Raw genomic sequence first — 21,798 nt, 5'->3', positions numbered from 1 at the left:
TCTTTGTCCCCCCCTCCAGCTTTGAAAGTATCTTGTCTCCTCATTGGTCATTTTGGTCAGGTGCCAGCAAGGTTATTTTAGCTTCTTAACCCTTTACAGGTGAAAGGGTTTTGCCTCTGGCCAGGAGGGATTTTATAGCACTGTATACAGAAGGGTGGGTACCCTTCCTTTTATATTTATGACCGTAATTTAACCTGGTTTGCCCCGGGGCCTGATTTAGGTTGGACAGGAACTTTCACTTCTCTCGGGTGGAGAGAAGGACGTCCGCCACAGCTTGAACAATAAGCAACCCCTCTCCCTGGAAGTGGGCCACCGCGGTTTTCAGAGTAAGCACCCACTTAATTTTTTGCTGGGACAAATTGTTTATGTGTATGATAAATTAGAGGGAAAGGAGCCAGGTAGCAGCCTTTTTTGTTTTAAAGGGGCCGAGCTCACAAGCCAACATGGAGATGTTCGCTGGGCCCAATGGACTTTGAATTTTGGCTGAAATATGCTGAGTTTTGACCCAATTTTTATTTTGGAGTTGTTTTGTGGACCTTTTTTTGGTTTTAATGAGGGCCGCTTTAAGGGCGCAGCAAGGTTTTGCCTACAATTGGGGATTTTTGCAAAGGGAGAGATTAAAGCCCTTACAAGGGTCACCCAAATCATCCCCCGTGAGGCTTGCCACCTGGACCGAATGCATGGCCAATTGACGTTTTAACTGTTTAATTTTTTTTTTTATGGTGAGCACACTGCCGTTGCGCCATATACTGAGCACAGATGGTTAAGTTTTTGAATGACTGGTACTTGCTTAGCCAGTGCTTTTAGGTGGGTGTGTTTCGCTTTTTTTGCCTGGAAGCTGAAAAGTCCTAGCCTCTTTAATCTCTCCTCATATGGGACCCATTCCAAACCCCTAATCATTTTAGTTGCCATTTTCTGAACCTTTTCTGATGCCAGTATATCTTTTTTTAGATGAGGGGACCACATCTGTACACATCTGTATTCAAGATGTGGGCGTACCATGGATTTATATGAGGGCAATAAGATATTCTCAGTCTTATTCTCTATCCCTTTTTTAATGATTCCTAACATCCTGTTTGCTTTTTTTGACTGCCGCTGCACACTGCGTGGATGTCTTCAGAGAACTATCCACAATGACTCCAAGGTCTTTCTCCTAATTAGTTGTCATGGTCTAGAGGGGCAATCAGAATAACTCTCACTTTGTCTCGTTGAATTTTCAACAGAATCTTGGATAGAGTAGGAAACTGGGAAAAGACATACAAGTGGGCCCTTTCCCGTGGGAAGATGAGGGCAACTGCCAGTGAATGTTTCCCCAGCAGTAACAAGGACCTTTCTTGTTCCGTTAAGTAACGAAAAGATCCATAGTTAGGGTTCCCCAAAGGGCGGATACATCTTGAAGCACTGTGAATTCAGTACACGCTCATTGTCGTGAGAAAATTGCAACTGAGACTGTCATCTGTGACATTCTGTATCCCTGGTAGATAGACAGCTGAGATGAGCATATTGTGATGGATGCATCAATTCCAAAGTTTGAGTGCTGTCTTGTAGAGGGAGGGAGATCTGGCAGCTCCTTGGTGGTTTATACAAAACATACAGGTCACGTTAAGTCCATCATGACCTTTGTGTGTTGTTTTTAATGAAAGGCAGAAAGTGTGCACAGGTACTCCTGACAGGCCTTAGCCCCAAAAGAGTGATATGGAAGGTCATTTTTGTGGAAGGCCATTTGTCCTGAACCTTGAGGTTGTGTAGGTGATCTCTCCAGCATATTAAGGAGACGTGTCCCAGAGTGGTGAATGTGAATAGCGAGAGGAACGCTCTCGCTTGTACTGCATCAAGGTTGGTCCTGATAAAGTCTAGTCACTGTACCGGGGTTAGTATTCTGCTACAATGAAGAGAACCTTGGAGAATACCCTGTGTGGAGCAGTCTGTACTGAAAATGATCCTGTCCCAAACGTAAGCAGTAGGAAATCTCCTGTATGATGGTTGTCTTGAGATATGGAAGTAGGCACCCTGTAGGTTCAGGGCTAGAAATCAATCTCCTTGCTTTAGAGCTGGTCCTAACTGCTGTGAAGTAGGGTAAGGTGACTTCTGAGTGCCTTGACAGGTGTATAGATGGCAGCTGATGCTGTAAGGTATCGTTGTTCAGGCCCTCGACCAGCTCATCAAAAGTGCTTATAAGAGGCAGTTTGAGAGGTCACGTGATGGGGTGCAGACCGTTCCCAATTTGAGCCCTGGTCCTCTTACACTGTGGCTCATAACAGCACTGAGATGGTGAGTATTGAGAAGATTGTGACTTGTGGTGTGGTTGAGAGGTATATCTTCTCTTCTGTCCCACAGTGTAGATTCCTAAGGAGTGTAACGTGCTCTGAGAATCCTTTGGGATATGGAGAGAAAATCTGTCTTCTCCACAAAGAGTTTGGCCCTTCAAACTGGAAGTCTGTAGCTCTTTGGGCAATCTAGAGAGGTGTAGCCCAAAAAAAACCAACAACCAAACCCACCTCAGTACCACTGTCATGGAGACTGGGCGGGCAGCTCTAACAGCTACATCCAGTGCTGTCTCTCGGACCAGTCTGGCTATTAACTGACCATCTCTAAGAACGGTCTGAATCTGTTCCTTTTGTGTTTCCCATAATGTTCCAGAAACACACTGGGTTTCCCATAATTAATAAAATTGTATTTGGCCATGACAGTTTGGTAATTTATGACTCTAAACAGATGAATATGCCATCTTGCCAAGCCTGACCGTATGGAGTTGACTTGGCATCATGTTGCTTGCTTCGTGCATTAACCACATCTGCTATGATGGAGTTGGGTTGTGGATGTTGAAAACAAAGTCTGCCTCTTTGCATAGAGATATAGGGGTTTGTTTTGTTTTATTTGTTTGTCTGGTTTTTTTTTTTTTACACTCTGTTGCTGGATGGTGCGATGGAGACTGGTGTCTGCCAGATGAATTTGGTAGGATCTAGCATCGCCTCATTAATTAGGAGGACAATTCTAGATGAGAAAGTGGTGTGCAGAATTTCCACCAACTTGTGATGTGTATCTGCCACCTCCTATAGGGGAATCTGCAGCTCGTCTGCCACCCTGTTGGTAAGATCCAAAAAGTTCTTAAAATCTTACCTAGTGATGAGGACTGGGCAGCACAGCCTCATCTGGGAGAGATGAGGAGAAGTGTGCTGGAGGGGTAGCTTCCTCTTCAGGTTCTTTTTCCTGTTCTGAAAAAGCTTCCTCCTGCACTGACTCAGGTGCTCTAGACAGCCAGGCTGTAGCAAACCATCTGGTGGACTCTCCCTGAGAGACACTGGGGATGGGTTCGACATGTGTGTGTACGTCACACAACAATTACAGTATGGCCTTGTGGGGGGTGAGGGAGGAAGGCAGGCATGGGCGGTGGGCTTACCTCAGGGGGCCCGTACTGCGATTGTAGGTTGGCTTGATGGAATTGGGGAGGACCCTTGTAGTGTGACAGTGGGCCACAATGAGGGCCAGGGAAATGATCTCCTCCTGGCTAGTGCCAGATTCTTCAGTGGGTAAGGGTGACGTTGACTGGGGTATTAGCAGTATACAGCCCGGTGCCAAGAGCGATTCTGGGTGCCGGGATGTGCTCGCTATCGGGGTCCTGGTACCAGGGCCAGCTCTAGGATTTTTGCTGCCTCAAGCAAAAAAATTTTTGGCCACCCCCAACTTTCTTTCTGTGCCCTCCCCCCGCCCCTGGCTCCACCCCAACTCCACCCATTCCCAACCCCTTCCCCAAATCCCCAGCCCCACCTCCTACCCAGGGCGTGCCGCATTTCCCCCCCCATTGCTTCCTGCGGCTCCCTCCGCAACCTCTCTGCCCTAGCTCACCTCCATTCCACCTGCTCGGCTTCTCCCGCCTCCCTCTCAGGGGAGGGAGAGGCAGCGCGTTCGGGGAGCAGGTGGAGCGGAGGTGAGTGAGGGTGGGGGGAAGCGCAGGAAGTAATGGGGAGGAGTAGAGGAACCGCTCCCTGCGCCAGCTCACCTCCTCTCCACCACCGCTGCCTCCCCCGAGCGCTTCGCCGCTTGGCTTCTCCTCCCTCCCTCCCAGGCTTGCTGCCCGTGAAATATGTGTTTCACGTGGCAAGCCTGGGAGGGAGGGGGAGAAGCGGAGCGGTGGCGGCGCGCTCAGGGGAGCAGGTGGAGGTGGAGCGGAGGCGAGCTGGGCTGGCGCCAGAATGCTGCCCCTAGAAATGTGCCGCCCCAAGCACCTGCTTGTTTTGCTGGTGCCTAGAGCTGGCCCTGCATGGTACCAAGTAATGGGGTTTGTGGTTCTTCCCCAACCATCAGGTCTCCAGGGTACCAGAGCTCATGCAGTACCATGGGTTCATTTGGTACCACAGAGGAGTGTCTGTGGTACGTTGTCAGTACCGATAGTTGGGCAGAGCACTCCCTAAATGAGAGTTTTGTTGTGCCCAGCACTGTTCCCTCTAAGCTGTGCGCGTGTGTGTGCGCACACAGATCTTAAACCCTGCACACATGGCGAAACTCCGGCTTTGGCGGCGGCTTTTTTTTTTTTTTTTTGCTTTGGCGGCATCACAGAAGAAATTTTTTGCACACATGGCCTGTTAAAAATTAGAGGGACATTGGTGCCCAGTACAGAAAGTTTGTTGGTGCCACTGTTTTAGAGATGGTATGGTAATTGTCTCTCTCGGGTACTGAGGCCACAGGTCTCCAGAGTACCAGAGCACATGTGTTGCCATGGGCTCACGTGGTACCACAGAGGAGTGTCTGTAGTATGTTGTCAGTATCGATGGTTGGGAAGGTGCAGAACACTTCCTAGATGGGAGTTCTGTTGCACCTGGTACCAAAGGATTTCTCTGTGCCGCTCTTTTAGAGATGGTATGGTAATTGTCCACTCTCCTTAGGGGTCCGTACAGTTGCATGAGAGCCTAACTGTGGAAGCCCCTCAGTGCTGCCTGCAGCAGAGCTCACAGTAGGACAGAGCTCACAGCAGGAGACCCCTTCTCGGGTGCCTGCTTCAGAGCTAGGGTGTGGCAGCAGAGCTTACAGCTGTGCTTCAGAGCTGCTGGTGTCGTCCTACTGAGGTGGCTGCTCTGGGGAGCCCTACTGGCTGGCCAGCTGCTCGGAACCCATGTGTTTGGATCGGTGCCAAGATGGCCGCACTGGGGAACCCCTCTGGCTGGCCAGTAACAAGAAGGGTTTCTTCAGGTATGTTGGCAACAAGAAGAAAGCCAAGGAAAGTGTGGGCCCCCTACTGAATGAGGGAGGCAACCTAGTGACAGAGGATGTGGAAAAAGCTAATGTACTCAATGCTTTTTTGCCTCTGTCTTCATGAACAAGGTCAGCTCCCAGACTACTGCACTGGGCAACACAGCATGGGGAGGAGGTGACCAGCCCTCTGTGGAGAAAGAAGTGGTTCGGGACTATTTAGAAAAGCTGGACGTGCACAAGTCCATGGGGCTGGATGCATTACATCCGAGAGTGCTAAAGGAATTGGCGGATGTGATTGTAGAGCCATTGGCCATTATCTTTGAAAACTCATGGCAATTGGGAGAAGTCCTGGAAGACTGGAAAAAGGCTAATGTACTGTCAATCTTTAAAAAAGGGAAGAAGGAGGATCCAGGGAACTATAGGCCAGTCAGCCTCACCTCAGTCCCTAGAAAAATCATGGAGCAGGTCCTCAAGGAATCAATTCTGAAGCAGAGGAGAGGAAAGTGATCAGGAACAGTCAGCATGGATTCACCAAAGGAAAGCCATGCCTGACTAATCTAATTGCCTTCTATGATGAGATAACTGGTTCTGTGGATGAAGGGAAAGCAGTGGACTTGTTATTCCTTGACTTTAGCAAAGCTTTTGACACGGTCTCCCACAATATTCTTGTCAGCAAGTTAAAGAAGTATGGGCTGGATGGATGCACTACAAGGTGGGTAGAAAGTTGGCTAGATTGTCGGGCTCAACAGGTAGTGATCAATGGCTCCCTGTCTAGTTGGCAGCTGGTATCTAGCGGAATGCTCCAAGGGTCGGTCTGGGGGCCGGTTTTGTTCAATATCTTCATTAATGATCTGGAGGATGGTGTGGATTGCACCCTCAGCAGGTTTGCGGATGACACTAAACTGGGAGGAGTGGAGATACGCTGGAGGGTAGGGATAGTTTACAGAGGGACCTAGACAAATTGGAGGATTGGGCCAAAAGAAATCTGATGAGGTTCAACAAGGACAAGTGCAGAGTCCTGCACTTAGGACAGAAGAATCCAATGCACCGCTACAGACTAGGGACCAAATGGCTATGCAGCAGTTCTGCAGAGAAGGACCTAGGGGTGACAGTGGACGAGAAGCTGGATATGAGTCGACAGTGTGCCCTTGTTGCCAAGAAGGCCAATGGCATTTTGGGGTGTATAAGTAGGGGCATTGCCAGCAGATCGAGGAACATGATCATTCCACTCTATTCGACATTGGTGAGGCCTCATCTGGAATACTGTGTCCAGTTTTGGGCCCCACACTACAAGAAGGATGTGGAGAAATTGGAGAGAGTCCAGCGAAGGGCAACAAAAATGATTAGGGGTCTGGAACACATGACTTATGAGGAGAAGCTGAGGAAACTGGGATTGTTTAGTCTACGGAAGAGAAGAATGAGGGGCGATTTGATAGCTGCTTTTAACTACCTGACAGGTGGATCCAAAGAGAATGGATCTAGACTATTCTCAGTGATAGCAGATGACAGGACAAGCAGTAATGGTCTCAAGTTGCAGTGGGGGAGATTTAGGTTGGATATTAGGAAAAACTTTTTCACTAGGACGGTGGTGAAACACTGGAATGCGTTACCTAGGGAGGTGGTGGAATCTCCTTCCTTAGAAGTTTTTAAGACCAGGCTTGACAAAGCCCTGGCTGGGATGAGTTAGTTGGGGATTGGTCCTGCTCTGGGCAGGGGGTTGGACTAGATGACCTCCAGAGGTCCCTTCCAACTCTGATATTCTATGATTCTATGATTCTCTAGTTGCTTGGAGGAGCTCTTTTTATGAGCCTTTCCAGGGGGAGTCTGCTGGTGGCTTTTTTCTCTCTCTCTTCTTCTCCTCTTCACAACTGGACCCCTTTTGAAAGGGAGTAAAGGCTTTGGGGATGATCCAGGGTCAGCACCCACCGGAGTCCCCTGCAGACTGAAGTGTTTTTTCCATAGGGAGGAGTTTTAACTTCAGCTTCCAGCTCCTGCCCCCAAATTGCCACCGAAGACCTGGACATGCCGCCCTGATGATGGATGGAGTGCCGCCCCTTTCTAATGGCTGCCCCAGGCACCTGCTTCCTTCACTGGTGCCTGAAGCCAGCCCTGCTAATGACACAGATAGAGAAGGGACAACTGCTCATTCTGTCTGAGGCCAAAGGTGGTAGAGAAGGAAGTGAGGGGGGTTTGTCCATGCAGTGTTAAATAGCCTTGAGGCAGACCACGAGGGAGAGAGGGCACATGCGCGGGCTCAACGGGACACTGCTACCAAAAATCTCTGATTAGAGGTGCAGGGGCACACATACAGCTATAGTGGAGCACCCATAGGGACACACATCTTGAAGAAGAATGGAAATTTCCTGGTCCCAGGGACTGTGCAGAGCATTGGGAAAGTCAGGGAATAGGAAGTTGGTGCTGCGCGTGCAGCCATGAGTCTGCCGCCACAAACGTGAATTACAATGCCACCTCTAATTATAGACTTACATAGTATTCCTCACTTAAATCCCATGCCCTCTGGTCATCATTGTCTGTGACAGTCTGATCACATAATCACAAATGGCATTATATGAAATGCAGCGTAGGAGTACCATCTTTGTGCTCACTATTCCTTACTTCTGAGAATTCTCTGTGTAACCATAGCAATGCAATGTTAACTTTTTGCATTTAATTTTCTTTGTCACTTTAAATATTTTAATAGAAAAGCAAAAAGTTTCCTTTTTTCATATCAACATGAGTCACTGGTTAACTGGTGCTTATCAGTATTATTAATAAATTGTGCATGTGGGGTCAAAGTCTAGTCAGTGGCCTTTGGATCTGATCATTGTAAACTACACAGCAGGGGACTAGAGGTTCCTTATTTGAGATTATATATCAGCATGGAGGAATTGCAGATGCACAATGCAATCTTGTGGCCTGAAATTAACACTGTATGTACCTCGTGTATCAAATAATAATGTAGGTGTGTCATGCCCCACATACTGTTCATGAGGTTAGCTGCATATCATGTAGCAGAATCCCTCCCATTCGGAAAAGTTTGCAAATGAGTGGTGTGACGGGTTAGCCCCCCCATCCAGGATGCCACCTGATGTGCTGGGGTCCCATTGTTCCACCAGCCTGGATTTCCTCATCCTATCCTAGCTGTGCCAGGCCCTCAAGCCTTCTCTGGCACACACACACTCAGGTAGGTACACACCCAGCTGCAAATGGACACAGAGACACTGAGCTCTGTGTGGGAGGAATCAGCTTAGGGATTCACCCAGGACTCGTACATACCCCCTTTGGGGAGTAAACCCAAAATAATATTGTCTTGCGCTGTATAGAAAAATCTGCACAGCATAAGCTCATAAAAATCGCCCTCTACCTCAATGTGGAAAGAGATAGGCACAGCTTTTCACTCCCCCCGCCCCCGATATGAATTGCACAAACTGGGCTATGGTATAAACAAGAAATAAGTTTATTAACTACAAAAGGTAAATTTTAAGTGATTATGAGGAATAGCAAAAAGAACAAAGCAGATTACTGAGCAAATAAAATAAAACATGCAAACTCAGTTTAATACACTCAAGACACAGATTACAAAATGTAATTTCGCACTCTAAATATTGTTTTAGGCACGTTGCAGAGTTTCTGTAGCTTAGAGTTCCAGTTGTTTCTTTTTACAGACTAGACTCCTGTCTAGTAGACTACAGTACACAGCTTTTAGCGACATGGCTGTGTCGCTACAGCCGTGACACTAGAAGTCGTGCAGTGTAGCTGCTGTTTGTCTGCTCTCCTGACAGAATTTACACCCCCAATGAGCGGCGTTTGTGTTGCTGCCGACCACGTGCTGTTCACACTGGCACTTGTCGGGACAAAACTTTAGTCTTTCAGGGGGGAGGATTTAACACCTCTGAGAGACAAAAGTTTTGTTGTTTAATTGCCAGTGTAGACATAGCCTTAATCTGGACTCAGCCCTTCCCTTTCTCTCAGCTCGGCTCCTTTGTCTCTTCAGGTACCTTAAGCAGTCTTTCTTCTTGGGCAGGAAGGCATTGGAGAATAGTCCTGTTTGCCTTACTCCCCTGCCTTAAATAGAATTTACATAAGGCGGGAAGCCTTTGTCTCCAGTGGAAAAGTACCAGCAGTGTCAAGGTGGTACTTCGTACCAGGTGACAATATCACCTGACCTTGTAGTGTCAAAGCAACCATGAAACCTGATTTATTTGCAATGTCCACAGGAAGGAACTCCCCCAAAGATAGGAGAGCCACATCTTTGAAGACTCATTGTCTTTTCCTAATGGCCCATTAAGGCTGATTGCTTACTGTCTGGTGGATGTTTCCCAAGCACATACCCACACAGTTGTAATTGTTACATAGGCAGTATTCCTAACTTTAGATACAGAAATGATACATGCATACTATTTGGATAAACACATTCGGTAAATCATAACCTTTCCAATGATACCTCACGTGACCCATCTTGCAAAAAACATATCTTAGTTATGCCATATTCATACCATAACAATGTTTCTATGAAGAATATGGAGACACAAATGGAGCTCACCTTCTCGCCACCCTTCCCTGGACAGACAAAAGTATAGTCAAATTCTTGGCTGCTTCAAAGTCTTAGGGTCTCAAGATTGAGCAAGAGTTATGTTTCCCAACCCAGATGGCAATTTCAGATTGCAGTTCCACTTATCCAGTTGAATTTTAGGATTTATTAGTAGTAGAAATGTAATCCATTTGAACATTTTCAAAAGTGGCCTATGATTTTGGTTATCTCTGTCTTTAAGTACCCACCTTGGACTTGACTTTCAGAAGTGCTGAACACCCCCCATTTTCTCCAGTTAAGTCAATGGAAGCTTTGCATGCTCACCATCTCTTAAAATTGGGCCTAAATTTTCACAAGTTGGCTAGCCAAAAATTGAGGCAACCTGAATCATGGCATTACTATCCTTGATGCATGGGGGAGTGCCCACTTTTCTTGTGTCTATGTAATCTTATGCCAAAAAGACTGAAATGAAATAGACATGTTACTGATTATAACCACTGTCCCCAATCCTGCAGAGATTTACTCACATGCTTAATTTTGTGCACTATACGTAGCTCTGTTGATTTCAGTGTGACTATTCATGGTGTGTAAAGTTATGCATGTATTACTCATTGGAGGATTAGGGCCTTCACATTGTCAAGGCTTTCTTTGTAGTAGGAAGGGTTAGAATCTTCATTTTATTTATGTTTATTTTAACCAAAATCTTAGATTCTTGAGAGCACAGCAAGTTCCATAGAAACTTCTGTGTTTCAGTGAACATGTACGGTTATTGTCATAATTGTGGCTAGTTATCTTCTTAACTGTATATCACTAGGTGGTGGATGTAACTCTTTTTTTGTTATACATGGTGGGCATTTGATCAATGTTCTGTATCAGAGATGACGATTCATGCTTTGATGGAGGGGAGGAGGGACTGCAATCTCTGTGCCTTTTTGTTTCAGGTATTGAAAACCTGCCCTGTGATTTGCGAAGGAACTTCCAGCTGATGCGTGAACTGGATCAGAGAACAGAAGGTATGCTAAGGTATTCCAGTAAGCAGTCAGAATAGAGATCCTTCGTCTGAAGGGTCATAACAATCCCACTGCGGCTTGGCATGACTATGAAGTATGGAACAGCAAAGCTTTGTCTTTGAAGACAAGATTTACCCATGCTGTAAAGGTACAAGTGCTAATGTACTCACATAGTAAATGTGAGAACTTATACTCTCCTTCTTTCCAAGCTCTAGTCAATAAGTCCAACCAATGGACTTCGATTTTTTTTAGCCAGTTATAGCCATGTTTAATATCAAATTGTTCCAGTAGCAATGCCTCACTATATATAGGTGGAGAGTCTTTCTTAATCTTTATTCTACAACATTTTATTTTGTGATAGATTCAGGTGGCAGCATTTATACTTTTGGAGGTCACACATAAGTAGCTTCTCTAGTGTCTGTCCATATATAAATATACCCTATAAAACTGACGTGAACACCACATGGATATCATCATAACAGAGGAGGGAAAGTATGTGTAACCTGATGGCAAAGTAGTAGAATGTTGCATATCTTGTCAGAGATTCATGTTTAATTTTTGGATCTGAGCTTTCAAACAGTATGTGTCTGTTATTGCCAAATGGGTTTCCCTTCTGTTGAAATGGCACTGGAAGGAAAGGGAGATGGTAGCATAGAAGTGAAAACATTCTCACACTCAGAATAAAGCTGAAGAAATGTTGAAACCCATGAACTGGAGTCAGTGAATTCAGTTCTGATCTCACACCAGTGTAAATCAAGAGTAGCTCCACTGAGGTCAGTGGAATGGCACTGGTGAAAACTGCTGAGTGCAGTATCAGATCTGGGTAGGGTGAATCCTTTTTGTGATTTTCTAAAAAAGATACATTAGTTTTTGAAGGGGTTCAGGCACTATGGAAATTGGGATCATAAGGTAAGTACCATCACTAGCTAGAAAGTATTTCATTCATGAAATTAATTCTCATGTAATTGTACTGTCTGTTTTCTTTTCAGACAAGAAAGCAGAAATTGACAGCCTTGCAGCAGAGTACATTTCAACAGTGAAGCACTTGTTGCCAGAGCAGCGTGTGGAGTACCTCCAGAAGATTCAGAACGCTTATTGTAAATGTAAGGAGTACAGTGATGACAAAGTGCAGCTAGCCATGCAGACCTATGAGATGGTGAGAATTAAGTGCGCATGTGCTGTGATTGTGTGATCAGTGACATTCTTGCAAGTGTAATCATAAACTAAGAAGGAGCTTTTGGGTTTTTTGCTGAAGTATCTATATTTGGGTTAACTTTGTTACTGACAGAGAGCAGCAGTTCCCTTAAAACACATTCTTTTCTGTTTTCATAGAATCATAGAATATCAGAGTTGGATGGGACCTCAGGAGGTCATCTAGTCCAACCCCCTGCTCAAAGCAGGACCGATCCGCAATTAAATCATCCCAGCCAGGGCTTTGTCAAGCCTGACCTTAAAAACTTCTAAGGAAGGAGATTCCACCACCTTCCTAGGTAACGCATTCCAGTGTTTCACCACCGTCCTAGTGAAAAAGTTTTTCCTAATATCCAAGCTAAATCTCCCCCACTGCAACTTGAGACCATTACTGCTTGTCCTGTCATCCACTACCACTGAGAATAGTCTAGATCCATCCTCTTTATCCTTAGTCTAGATCCATCCTCTATATCCTTTTTTAGGTTGGATATTAGGAAAAACTTTTTCACTAGGAGGGTAGTGAAACATTGGAATGCATTACCTAGGGAGGTGGTAGAATCTCCTTCCTTAGAAGTTTTTAAGGTCAGGCTTGACAAAGCCCTGGCTGGGATGATTTAATTGGGGATTGGTCCTGCTTTGAGCAGGGGGTTAGACTAGATGACCTCCTGAGGTCCCTTCCAATCCTGATATTCTCTGATTCTATGATTCTTTGGAACCACCTTTCAGGTAGTTGAAAGCAGCTATCAAATCTCCCCTCATTCTTCTCTTCTGTAGACTAAACAATCCCAGTTCCCTCAGCCTCTCCTCATAACTCATGTGTTCCAGTCCCCTAATCATTTTTGTTGCCCTCTGCTGGACTCTCTCCAATTTTTCCACATCCTTCTTGTAGTGTGGGGCCCAAAATTGGACACAGAACTCCAGATGAGGCCTCACCAATGTCGAATAGAGGGGAATGATCACGTCCCTCGATCTGATGGCAGTGCCCCTACTTATACATCCCAAAATGCCATTGGCCTTCTTGGCAACAAGGGCACACTGCTGACTCATATCCAGCTTCTCGTCCACTGTAACCCCTAGGTCCTTTTCTGCAGAACTGCTGCCTAGCCATTCGGTCCCTAGTCTGTAGCGGTGCATTGGATTCTTCCGTCCTAAGTGCAGGACTCTGCACTTGTCCTTGTTGAACCTCATCAGATTTCTTTTGGCCCAATCCTCCAATTTGTCTAGGTCCCTCTGTATCCTATCCCTACCCTCCAGGGTATCTACCACTCCTCCCAGTTTAGTGTCATCCGCAAACTTGCTGAGGGTGCAATCCACACCATCCTCCAGATTATTAATGAAGATATTGAACAAAACCAGCCCCCAGACCGACCCTTGGGGCACTCCACTTGATACTGGCTGCCAACTAGACATCGAGCCGTTGATCACTACCCGTTGAGCCCAACAATCTTGCCAATTTTCTACCCACCTTATAGTGCATTCATCCAGCCCATACTTCTTTAACTTGCTGACAAGAATACTGTGGGAGACCCTGTCAAAAGCTTTGCTAAAGTCAAGGAACACCACGTCCACTGCTTTCCCTTCATCTACAGAACCAGTTATCTCGTCATAGAAGGCAATTAGATTAGTCAGGAAGGAAAAGGCCGGGGTCGAGACCGTCGAATCATGGAAGTCAACGAATGGCTACGCAGGTGGTGTCGGAGAGAAGGCTTTGGATTGTTTGACCATGGGATGGTGTTCCAAGAAGGAGGAGTGCTAGGCAGAGACGGGCTCCACCTAACGAAGAGAGGGAAGAGCATCTTCGCGAGGAGGCTGGCTAACCTAGTGAGGAGGGTTTTAAACTAGGTTTACCGGGGGAAGGAGACCAAAGCCCTGAGGTAAGTGGGGAAGTGGGATACCGGGAGGAAGCATGAGCAGGAGCGTGTGAGAGGGGAGGGCTCCTGCCTCCTACTGAGAAAGAGGGGCGATCAGCGGGTTATCTCAAGAGCCTATGCACAAATGCACAAAGCCTGGGAAACAAGCAGGGAGAACTGGAAGTCCTGGCAAAGTCAAGGAATTATGATGTGATTGGAATAACAGAGATTTGGTGGGATAACTCCCATGACTGGAGTACTGTCATGGACAGATATAAGCTGTTCAGGAAGGACAGGCAGGGCAGAAAAGGTGGGGGAGTTGCACTGTATGTAAGAGAGCAGTATGACTGCTCAGAGCTCCGATATGAAACTGCAGAAAAACCTGAGAGTCTCTGGATTAAGTTTAGAAGTGTGAGCAGCAAGGTTGATGTCGTGGTAGGAGTCTGCTATAGACCACCGAACCAGGGGGATGAGGTGGACAAGGCTTTCTTCCGGCAACTCGCAGAACCTACTAGATCGCACGTCCTGGTTCTCATGGGAGACTTCAATCACCCTGATATCTGCTGGGAGAGCAATACAACGGTGCACACACAATCCAGGAAGTTTTTGGAAAATGTAGGGGACAATTTCCTGGTGCAAGTGCTGGAGGAAGCAACTAGGGGCAGAACTCTTCTTGACCTGCTGCTCACAAACTGGGAAGAATTAGTAGGGGAAGCAAAATTGGATGGGAACCTGGGAGGCAGTGACCATGAGATGGTCGAGTTCAGGATCCTGACACAAGGAGGAAAGGAAAGCAGCAGAATTCGGACCCTGGACTTAAGAAAAGCAGACTTTGACTCCCTCAGGGAACTGATGGGTAAGATCCCCTGGGAGAATAACATGAGGGGGAAAGGAGTCCAGGAGAGCTGGCTGTATTTTAAAGAATCCTTATTGAAGTTATAGGGGCAAACCATCCCGATGTGTAGAAAGAATAGTAAATATGGCAGGCAGCCAGCTTGGCTTAACAATGAAATCCTTGCTGATCTTAAACACAAAAAAGAAGCTTACAAGAAGTGGAAGATTGGACAAATGACCAGGGATGAGTATAAAAATATTACTCGGGCATGCAGGAGTGAAATCAGGAAGGCCAGATCACACCTGGAGTTGCAGCTAGCAAGAGATGTTAAAAGTAACAAGAAGGGTTTCTTCAGGTATGTTAGTAACAAGAAGAAAGTCAAGGAAAGTGTGGACCCCTTAGTGAATGAGGGAGGCAACCTAGTGCCAGAGGATGTGGAAAAAGCTAATGTACTCAATGCTTTTTTTGCCTCTGTCTTCACGAACAAGGTCAGCTCCCAGACTACTGCACTGGGCAGCACAGCATGGGGAGGAGGTGACCAGGCCTCTGTAGAGAAAGAGGTGGTTCGGGACTATTTAGAAAAGCTGGACGTGCACAAGTCCATGGGGCCAGATGCATAGCATCCGAGAGTGCTAAAGGAGTTGGCGGATGTGGTTGCAGAGCCATTGACCATTATCTTTGAAAACTCATGGCGATTGGGGGAGGTCCCGGATGACTGGAAAAAGGCTAATGTAGTGCCCATCTTTAAAAAAGGGAAGAAGGAGGATCCCGGGAACTACAGGCCAGTCAGTCTCACCTCAGTCCCTAGAAAAATCATGGAGCAGGTCCTCAAGGAATCAGTTCTGAAGCACTTAGAGGAGAGGAAAGTGATCAGGAACAGTCAGCATGGATTCACCAAGGGCAAGTCGTGCCTAACTAATCTAATTCCCTTCTATGACGAGATAACTGGTTCTGTGGATGAAGGGAAAACAGTGGACGTGGTGTTCCTTGACTTTAGCAAAGCTTTTGACACTGTCTCCCACAGTATTCTTGTCAGCAAGTTAAAGAAGTATGGGCTGGATGAATGCACTATAAGGTGGATAGAAAACTGGCTAGATTGTCGGGCTCAATGGGTAGTGATCAATGGCTTGATGTCTAGTTGGCAGCCAGTATGAAGTGGAGTGCCCCAAGGGTCGGTCCGGGGGCCGGTTTTGTTCAATATCTTCATTAATGATCTGGAGGATGGTGTGGATTGCATCCTCAGCAAGTTTGCGGATGGCACTAAACTGGGAGGAGTGGTGGATAGGCTGGATGGTAGGGATAGGATACAGAGGGACCTAGACAAATTGGAGGATTGGGCCAAAAGAAATCTGATGAAGTTCTACAAGGACAAGTGCAGAGTCCTGCACTTAGGACGGAAGAATCCAATGCACTGTTACAGACTAGGGACTGAATGGCTCGGCAGCAGTTCTGCAGAAAAGGACCTAGGGGTTACAGTGGTTTTTACCGTTGTCTTACCAAGAAAACTCCGGTTTTCCTTTCATTCTGTTAGGTTGTGTGTCAAACAAACTTCCATTGTGAGTACCCCATAGCTGTATGGTTTGTTAGTCACTGCTGTGATTTGTACTGCCCATCTGCAGTGTAATATAGCACCAGCAACTTGAAATTGCTCCCATTCTTTGCTGTTTCCCATTGCAATTGTTGAGTTGACATCAAAAGTGATGTTGGTAAATGGGGGGAAATATGGGGAATATGAAGGATTAAGGGAAAGTGTCTGTCATTACTTTAGTATCTAGATGACTAAAAGATGTTAATTTCATGCCAAAGTCCCTTCCTCCTTATTACAGCCTGAACACTAAACTATTTGCCTTTTCTCTATGGACCCGGGGGAGAAATATTCTGGTCCTTGAGAGAAGAGCTTCTTGCTAGCACTGTTTTCTTGTAAGGGACCCTGGTGGCACTCACCACTGTGTTTATTTTATTGACTTTTGAGTGGTGCTCCTTTCCCTGCTTATTTTTCCGCAGACATGATTCACATAGAATGAGGACTGCCTTTGTGACTTACACTTGCACACTTTGGCTTGCTACAAGAGAGGATGCAGAATAAGTTGGGCCGTGAATAGAAGCAGTTGGACATGTCTGCCTGTGGTTGCAGTGCCCTCTATTGTAGTCCCACAGAAAGAGTGATGAGTGGGGTGCAGGACTTGAAAAGATGACCTTGTAGCCCAAAGACTAAGCGTACCAGTTAGAGTAACAAAAAAAAAATGTACCACCACTCCACTACCTCCCAAAGCCACGCCTTTCAAACTACACTCCTGCAGTTATAACACTGACAGGTGGTTTTGTATTTAGTACATTTTTTTAAATGTAACAGTACTAAGCTGGTCAATTAGCAGAAAAATATATTTGACTGTATTATTCAAGAATTTTGCTAATGTTCATCAAATTGCTAATCTGCCAAATAGTATTTGATAGTTCTAGAGCTGGTTAGATAGTGAAATAAAAATATTGTTAAACAAATTATTCAACTAATAATTAGTGAAATTTGTTGAAAATATACTTATTGGCTTGCTCAACCAGCCCTACTCGTAAAAGCAAGAGATGTTAGATCTTCTTTCCTTGTCTTGCTTTTCTCCACTGCTACTTTGTCTGAGTTGTCTTTAGAGTCTGCTTCCTCATCTCTCACTCTAGGCTCCCTTATTTCTTTCTTCCTTTCACACCCCCTACCCCCACATTGGGACCTCTACCTTCTTTCCTTTTTTCTCCCCCTTCTCCCACATCCAGATCTCTCTGTAAATACACCATACTTCTCTTTTCTAATTTTTCCTTCCTCTCATGCCCACCCTCACACCTATGCATGAGTTTACAAAAAGGACTTGGAATTTTTACCAGAGATCTAGTAGACAAAGATGCGAAAGGTATCCTTAGACCTTGTTCCCCTTTTTCCATCCCAGAGACTCCTGGCTGCTATACGAGTCAGTTGGGATGTCTGTTTGGTGCAACTTCTCTGTTTAGACAAGCTCTTTTTAACTGGAGGCAGGGTGGATAAAAATCAATTATTTTTTTTAAAAAAATATAAAAAATCATATTTTTTTAAAATTTGATTATTTTATTTAAATCGGATTTTTTTGATAAAATGCTTTTTGAGGAAAAAACTTATCTAAAGATAGTTTTAATGAAGATACATTATAGCTCAAGGATATCTCATCATGTAATAGGGATTATAAATACTAATTCTATAGTATGAGACAATATATTCATGTAATGTTTAAGAAAAGTTTTGTAAATGAGTTCTAATAGTTCATGGATTAGGGACCCAATCTTACGAGGTTCCACAGGCTTCTGTATAGATTATTTAGGTTAATCTTTCTATCTACCCAATGGGACTCAGTGCTCTCAGTCTAGAAGATACCATCAGAGATGCTTAGTTTTGCAGTTCTCAGACTGTGGATTTGTGTCTCCAGAGGTAACATGCTTGTTAACAGCAAAAATGTTTTTAAATAAATAATTTATAGAGGTAAGAAATAACAGACCTCAATTCTACTGTCCCTCTGCAAATTTGTGTACACAGAGTCAATTCCCCTTGCCTCTCTCTCGAAGTGCAAAGTTTCAAAAAGTTCAATGAATAGAAGATATTTGGGGGCAGAATAGATCTGGACAAGGAGAAAAAGTCTGGAGATAAATGTGAGAAGCTAGGGATATATGCTTGTTTTCTTAAAATATTATTTGTTTGCTGTAGAAGAAAAAAAATCCAGAATACTTAACGCTGTTGTTTTAATTAAATAAAACAATTTAAATGTCTGTCTTATGATGTTCTCCTCCTAATACAGCATGGCAAGAAAATCCTGCAAATATTAATGATTAACCTGTTGAGTTGGAGATAGTTCACCTCCCAATGACTTCATAAAAATCTGCTTCAGTTACCTTTGGTAAAAGAAATAACCAAACAATCATTCATTTTTTGATATAGCTGTAAAACTGATCTGAAAAGTTTTCAAAATAAATTACTGTTTAAAAATGTATAGTGTGTACCTTCTAAAAATGAAACCTAAATCTATCTCTGAGTTGCGAAGAAGATGTATTAAGGCAGTGTTTCCCAAACTTGGACACCGCTTGTTCAGGGAAAGCCCTTGGTGAGCCAGGCTGGTTTGTTTACCTGCCGCTTCCGCAGGTTCGGCCGATTGCAGCTCCCACTGGCCGCGGTTCTCTGCTCCAGGCCAATGGGAGCTTCTAGAAGCGGCGCAGGCCGAGGGACGTACTGGCCACCACTTCCAGCACCTCCCATTGGCCTGGAGCAGCGAACCGCGGCCACTGGGAGCCACAATTGGCCGAACCTGCGGACGCAGCTGGTAAACAAACTGGCCCGGACCGCCAGGGGCTTTCCCTGCACAAGCAGTGGAACAAGTTTGGGAACCACTGTATTAAAGTAATAACAACCAACAAGAATGCACTTTTATGTAGAAAACCATGATTAAATCGAGTCTTCCTGACTAGTGATTTAAATCAAATCCGTTTGTGTGTAGGCTAGTGCAGGCCTTACTCTGCCTCTCCCTCAGTCTTGGTTCTTGAATTCTCCTCTCCAGTGAAGCATTTCGCTGCCTGCTTCTGTTACTAATCATGGCTTACCAGTAGCAGCAGAATGCTGCTTACCTGTTTTTTTATAGGTTTCACTGCATACCTAAAGAAAAAAAATATTTTTAAATAGACAGTGGCCTTTTAAATATTTTATATGAGTATCTGGACTGTTTAGCTCAGATAAAGTTAATGAAGATTTTGTTTATGTTGTGGAAAGTTTGAACTGAAATTTGCGATAGTATCTTACTCAAAGGGCATAGCAGACCTAGGGCAGAGATTACTTTTAGAATAGTGATGTGACCCCAGAAGGGATTCTTAGCTTTTGAGTTCTCCAGACTTCATTTTGTTCTCTATTTTTTATTTTTCAAAGAGAGTTGATTGTGAAGGAAAGAAGATTTTTTTTCAAGTGAGGAAAGAAGTTCCGTTCATTTGGTTAATTTCAAAAGAATATTTGTCATGGAACTATCTGGGACAGAGGCAAAAGTTTTGATTTTTTTTTTTTTAATCCCCATCTTATTTTGTAATCTGTGAAGCTCCTAAAAGCTGCGATCAGTTCCAGAAAATTAAGAATCTATTTTGATAGATTAAGTAGTGTCATCTGCATATGTTGAGATCTTGTAGGAGGAAGGTCTTATGGTGATACAAGAGATACATGAGTGAGCTGTTAGTTTAATTGCTGGTGGTTCTAGTGCTGTGTAGAACAGGAAAGAATATAGCTTTGTCTGGTACTTCTCCCATTATCTTTTTCCCAATTTTTTTAAAAAAGGGTCCATGAATACGTTCAGTTTGATAACCTTGAAGTCTAAAGTCAGATATGCACAGGGAGCATGAATGTAAGCTTTCCTGCACTATCCAAGCCATGTGCCGCAACCTTGACCTGGTGGGTGAGATAGGAAAGTAGTTAATTCTTAATCTTTGTTCCTGGTACTGACTTAGACTGCCAAACATGATGTCAGTTGAGATGGTGGCTCTTGAAGTATGTTCACTAGTTTTAGAATCAAGTCAGAATTCATTTCAGGCTGATTAATAGTAACAACTTCTGATCCTTGCTGACTTCACTCAGTTTTGAATTAATAAACCAGAAGTGAAAGACTCTATGTCCCATTACAAATCTCCTGAGCTGTGCAGTCCCCAAGCATCAGTGATGTAGTATTTTTGGGGGTTTTAAATAAGTGGTGTTGAAAGGTTCCAGATTGATGGCACTAGAGTCCTCTCTTTATCCACAGCACAGGCAGAGCTTTCTCTTGTCATGCCTTAGCCCTGACGTTAGAATGATCATCCCTAAAGGCAAGCAAGTTCTTCACCAGCCCATTTGACTTTGACCTCTTTTCAGAAATTGCTACCAATGTCTTTTGTGAAGAGGACACCTGCCCATAGGGACTGGAGTGAGACCAGCTCAGTTTCACATAGACCGCAGAACAGGTGTCAATACTAACTTTCAAACGCTATCATCTTGTCAAGTTTGATTCCAATCCATCATGCCATTCAATCCTCCTCTAGTAGTAATATTTTATTAGGTGATTATTTTTATTTAAATACTGTTGTCACACTCTGTATTGATGCTTCATTTATAAATAATTCATAAAGAGTTAGTACATGATTATTAAATGTTTAATTAATTGTTATAAAGTGCAGCTAGTCAATAGATTGCTTTTAACTAGGGCTTACAGCCATCTGTGATAACACTTTCTACTGACGTGCTTTGAACCATCTATAACACATACTACTCATGTCTGCAGATGTTTATAACATCTATTAATACTTTATTAACCTATTATAAATAATATATAATGTACCCTTTATTGTAAAGTGTAACCGCAAATCAATCCAAGGAAGGACATGCTTAGTAAGGGTGAGCTGTCTCAGTGTGCCCTGAACTGTTAGAGTCCCACCTGCTAGAATAGCTGGGATTTTTTTGGTGGGTTGGTTGAATTTTTTTTCAGCCGTGTAGTTTCTCTCCCATGCAGGTGGATAAACACATCCGACGGCTGGATGCAGACTTGGCACGATTTGAAGCAGATCTGAAGGATAAGTTGGAAGGCAGTGACTTTGAAAGCCCTGGAGGTCGAGGCCTGAAAAGTGCGTGAGTTATTTTTAATGTGACCACACCGTCTCGCTCAGTGCTGGAAAACCTTGCTGTAAAATATGCATATCCAGTGTAGAGCAGAAGGGCTGTGATGGAGCATACATTACTTTCTTTTGAAGCTTTGGTGTGTGTTTTTTTATTTTATTTAATGCTTTTAAAAAGTTTAGGTCATTTTGACAAGGTGCCACCATTTGGTGGGCAGAGGAAGAAAGAATCTAGTTTAGAGCCCTCTTAACCTTTCTTGCTGGAAGCTGGTCCCTTGCCTCGCTGAGTCAGCACATCCTGAAATAGTCCTTTCTGTAAGTCATTGGTTATAAGCACTGCTACAAATGAAGCTGAGTTGTGGTGGCAAAAGTGGTATCCACAGTCTGTAGCTCTTAAAACTTTGAAACTAAAGAGTCTACTCTGAGTTGAGCAAACTTTGCATCAGCTGTGCCTTGCCTTGAGAAGTAAAAGACATTGTGGTGGGAGAGGATGATTTTTTCATTAAGGAAAAATATTAATTAAAATAATGTTAGGATTTTATTTCTGACTTAAGAGTCCAATGTAAC

At 44.4% G+C, this 21,798-nt stretch overlaps 1 protein-coding gene across 3 annotated transcripts in view; it reads left to right on the top strand.

The window, feature by feature from the left end:
* Positions 1-21,798, top strand: part of ING5 (inhibitor of growth family member 5) — a 58,475-nt gene that overhangs the window by 22,576 nt on the left and 14,101 nt on the right. For all 3 annotated transcript variants that reach the window (XM_077826362.1, XM_077826363.1, XM_077826364.1), the window contains exons 2-4: positions 10,663-10,734; positions 11,721-11,887; positions 21,129-21,240. In XM_077826362.1, coding sequence (XP_077682488.1) covers positions 10,663-10,734; positions 11,721-11,887; positions 21,129-21,240 — 351 coding nt within the window. The remainder of the gene's footprint in view (positions 1-10,662; positions 10,735-11,720; positions 11,888-21,128; positions 21,241-21,798) is intronic.

This window comes from Eretmochelys imbricata, chromosome 9 (assembly GCF_965152235.1).
Source record: "Eretmochelys imbricata isolate rEreImb1 chromosome 9, rEreImb1.hap1, whole genome shotgun sequence".
NCBI lineage: Eukaryota > Metazoa > Chordata > Testudines > Cheloniidae > Eretmochelys > Eretmochelys imbricata.
This window is presented reverse-complemented; position numbering and strand designations above follow the sequence as displayed.